This window comes from Nannospalax galili, unplaced genomic scaffold (assembly GCF_000622305.1).
Source record: "Nannospalax galili isolate Female #2095 unplaced genomic scaffold, S.galili_v1.0 scaffold62, whole genome shotgun sequence".
Classification (NCBI taxonomy): Eukaryota; Metazoa; Chordata; class Mammalia; order Rodentia; family Spalacidae; genus Nannospalax; species Nannospalax galili.
The window spans coordinates 1,789,114-1,793,754 of NW_008348573.1; the positions used below are offsets into that span (position 1 = coordinate 1,789,114).

The following is a 4,641-nucleotide window of genomic DNA, read 5'->3' on the forward strand; positions in this document are numbered from 1 at the left end:
ATACTTATCATAACTGGAAGCAAAGCCACACAGGTCAAAAATAATGAGATAACATGATGTGATAACTACATGAAGACAGAGTTCAGTCTTAAAATGCAAGGAAAGGTTTTGTTTTATTAAATATACCATACTTGTCATTAAACAATATAAATTTAAGTGTGAAATTATGTCCTGAGGATTACAATATGTGATGCCATACTTGAAATGCTCACATAAGGAAAGAGGTTTGATCCCTTTAAGAACTCAGGGACAAGCTGGACATGGTAGCCACTGTCTACACTCCCAACACCTTGAGGATGGCTTGAGTTCAATCTGTATAACATAGCGAGACTTCATATAAGGGGGGACAGCATTTGGATGGGGAGAAGGAAAGAAAATGAAAAGGAGAAGGAGGAGGGGTAGGAGGCAGGAATGGTTATGATAAAAATGGAAATTTTTGAATAACTTAAATCAAGAAATCTAAAGTATAAGTATTGGGATTTGGCTATACAATTGAAGGTTAGGTATAGATTATATAAAACTCCAGAGCTAATATGTATGTAAACTTCCTCTGAACAAGACACATTTTTCAATACTCTCAAGTTTTGACATCATTAGGAGAGAAAGAAGGTTGTTGACAATGGAATTCAGGTGTTTGGATGTGGGGAGTGATTCAATATCAACAGATAGGCAAAGGTTCTTACTACTGGCTTGTGCTTCATATGGAAATCATAGAACATTCGAGTTGAGGGAAGGAAAAGAGGATCATCAAGCGGCAATGGATTTGAAAGCTGCTGTGGGAAGATCCTACTCTTAAATTGGAGACTTTGACTCAGGAGTGCCTAACTAGGTTGGCACCACAAGATAAGAGGGGGCTAGAGAGATGGATCAGCAGTTAAGAGCACTGGCTGTTCTTGCAGAATACCTGGGTTCAAATCCCAATCACCCTCATTGCAGCTAACAACCGTCTATAACTCTAGTTCCATGGGATCCAACGCCTCTCTGTCCTCCGATGCCCTCTTCTGTCCTTTGCAGGCATTGCATGACATGGGTGCACTTACACACATACAGGCATAACATACATTTACAATAAAAATAAATTTAAAATAAAAAAAAATTATGGAAAGAGATGTAAAGGCTCATTAAAAAGAAACTGATTCCCTAGTCAAAGTAAGCATGTAGGGTAGGTGAGTATGAAGATTTGCTTGCTTGAAGAGTGGAAAGTGAGAGAAAGTACAAGGACCAGATTTTCGCCTAGATTGTTCCACAACCAGATCACAACCCCAGCTAACAGATACTCTGAATAATCATGCTTCAACCTCAACTGCACTATATCTAGACCCCCCAATAGAGCTTATACCCCTCTGTTTCCATATGACCTCAGTCTTCTTCAAGGCACTCCAGATAGCTCCAGTACTGAATAGCTGTTGTTCATGTTAAAACTATCAATCCTATGAGGCCAATGACACGTTTCTTTTATTTGCTCCAGTATTTTCAGCTCTGATATAGTCATGGTGCAGTGAGGACATGGCAGGCCCTTACTTAAAGACCTGTTTTCTGCCTGAGGCAATTACAGTAAGGGCTCACAAGGGCAAGAAGAAGGTAACAAGCAGGAACACTCATTAAAAAAAAATGCCTCACTAGAAATGCTTACCAAAAAAACTGCAACATCAAAACACCTTATATGCATGTATGAAATTCTCAATAAAGTTTTTTTTTTAAGTTAAAAAAAATCCTCAAAAAATAGCTACAAAAATTCATAGTTATTTCAGGGTCTAAAGAGGAATTATTAACTTAAAACTCAAACTGTGAAAACATTTACCATTCTAAAATTATAAAAATTGTATGTGCTTTATGTATCTAAATCTATATTTCTAACTTATTACCACCAAATTCCATAATACTACTTCGTTTGGGGCACATTACAGCATTTGGATTCTTATTTCAAATAAATTCCACAGATTTCTAGGAGGCAGGGATCTAAACTGAGCAGGACAAATGCCCAATTGTCAAGCATTTAAAAAAAAAATCCAATCTACTGTAGGTTTAAAAAAAAAATTGGACTATGAGGACAGAAAGAGGGAAACAACCAGATACTTCCATTATGTAAAACTGCCTAAGAGTAGCTGCTCAGTCAAACCAACTTGTCTCAGTCAAATCCATTCTCTTCTCACATTCATGCATAAACTTAAATGGAAACAAACTTCCTCCTATGACTATCAGGCTTCCTCTTTCTTCAGGATTAGACAAAGTACATCAACTATGAGGGCAGCAGGAAAACCAGAGCCCAGTGGCAACTGGAAAGGGAAAAGCAGAAATTATTTCTTCCAACAAGACATGCATAGTGGGGAAATACTGAATGCTTACCTCTTAGTATGACATCACCTGTTTTGTGGACCATGAATCTACCTACCCACCACATAGCAAAAGGAGTTAGGAGGAAAGGGATAAAGAATATAGTTCCTTGTTAAGCTTCTGACTCTAAGATTATAGCAAATGCAATGATCAGTAAAAGTTTCTCAGACCAGGAGACAGTTAAGAGTGGGAATGATTAACTGGAGAACTTAGGTTGGGTTAGGCCCTGAGTTCTAAAATCAGTAAGTGGATTTATATTCAAATTATTTCTGGTTATCTAAATTATGTTTCCCATGGGGCTGGAGAAATGACCCAGCAGTTAAGAGCACTGGCTGCTCTTGCAGAAGCTCTAAGTTTGGTTCCCAGCACTCACATGGCAGCTAAAAACCGTCCATAACTTCAGTTCCAGGGGATCTGACACCTTCTTCTGAATCCTCTGGGCACTGGATGACATGGATGCACTTACACACATGCAGGCAATATACTCATACACATAAAATAAAAATAAATAAAATATATAAAAATAAATTATGTTCCTCTATAGTAAGCTAGAATTTTTATTTACAAAACTACATATCTGTGTATATATGTCTGCCACCCACTCTCCCTCTCTTTCTGAGTAGCTTAGTACCAGGAGGGCAGGGGGCTGAAGGCCTAGTGGGGAGAGGAGGCCATGGGAGAAGTAATGGTAACAATAGCCCCATTCACATCATTTACCTGCAAACGGTAAAGAAAGGAGGGTGAGATCATCTCTGTGCACAAAAAGTGCTTAAATAATGAGGGGCAGACTTTGAAGGGGCTCCTATGGGTGCAAGCCTGGAGAATTTAATAAATATAGTATCATTATAGTGCATTAAAAATAGAAATCAACACATGCATAATAATGTAAGTAAATATAAGAACGAGTAAAGAAATCTGAAGGTGAACTTTTTCTTTACAATAAAATGCCAAATGACTAATGGAGAAAGGCTGAAGAAATTTTAAATCACCATTTGGCAACTATCATAGTAATCATTAATTCATCCGAGATGCTAAAACTAGAGGTTAAGAGGTTGAGGGGAGAGAAGGAATAATTTTACAGTGGAGAAATCTGGTAGAGATGATCTTAAGGAAGTGGTCAAGCTGAATGATCTCCAATAATGTAATGAATAGGAGCTGTACATCTGGCAGGCTGCATTGAGGATGAATCACTTCCATGACATTGCTAACAAGTTCTCAGCCATAACCTGACTCTATTTGTAAGAGTATGTCAGAAAACCACAAATTGAGGTCTATTTATTTTATTTACTTATTTTATTTGTATGAATGTTCTGTCTGCATGTATCTAAGTGTACCACATGTGTACAATTTCTATAGAGACCAGAAGAGGCCATTGGATCCCCTGGAACTAGAGATATTGATGGCTATTAGTCACCATGTGGGTACTGGGAACTGAACCTGGGTCCTCTGCAAGAGAATTCAGTGTTCTTAACTGTCGAGTCATTTCTTCAACCCTATTTGAGGACTATTTTACAAAACAGTCTATATTTTTTAAAAATACCTAGACACTGAAGGTCTAGGGAGCACAGAGGAACTTTTCAAATGGAAAGAGATTAAGCAGATAAGACAGCTCTTCCTGCTCTCTACCACAGGCATGGGTAAAAGGAGAATCTCCCACAGAATTTTGCACCATCAAGTTCTCCCTCAAAAACTATGTGGGTAAAAGCGGGGCAGGATGGATCTGAGAATCCAGGATGTTGAAGCAGTTAACAAGACAGAGGCCTGTGTTCCCAAGGAAGGTATGCTGTCAGACCTTTTGCCTCAGAGAAAATGCTACTCACCAGAGTCTGTGGAGTTAGAGTTACAGGAATCCTAGAAGTAGGTCTAAAGATGCAGGAGTATGAGTTAACAAACTAAAATCATTTTTCAAGTAATAGTAACACTGATATGGAAATAAAGTATGAACCAAACCTTGGTATCTATGGTCTGGGCTTCTATTTGGTACTGGGCAGTCTTGTTTCAGCATCACAGGAAAGCACAGGATAGGATGCATTGAGGCCAGACACAGCATCACCCAGGAGAAAACCTGGTTCAAGTAGAGGTTTGAGGGGATCATCCTTTTTGGCAAATAAATACTCTTATTTTCTTTAAAAAAAAGTTTTATTTATTCATTTTTATTTTCTTATGTGTAAGACTGTTTTGCCTGTATGTATGTAAGCATACCCATGTCGGGAAGTGCCCACAGTGCCCACAGAGGCCAGAAGAAGATGTCAAATCCCCTGGAACTGGAGTTACAGAAAGTTGTTAGCCACCATGTGTGTGCTCAGA

General features: G+C 38.5%; 1 protein-coding gene across 1 annotated transcript in view; it reads right to left on the reverse strand.

Annotated features, from left to right (window-relative positions):
• The window catches only part of Umad1 (UBAP1-MVB12-associated (UMA) domain containing 1), a 149,293-nt gene extending 144,864 nt beyond the window's left edge, over positions 1-4,429 (reverse strand). The window contains exon 1 of the mRNA XM_017801206.1: positions 4,285-4,429. Within this exon, the coding sequence (XP_017656695.1) occupies positions 4,285-4,429 (145 nt within the window). The remainder of the gene's footprint in view (positions 1-4,284) is intronic.
• Positions 4,430-4,641: the final 212 nt, after the last annotated feature.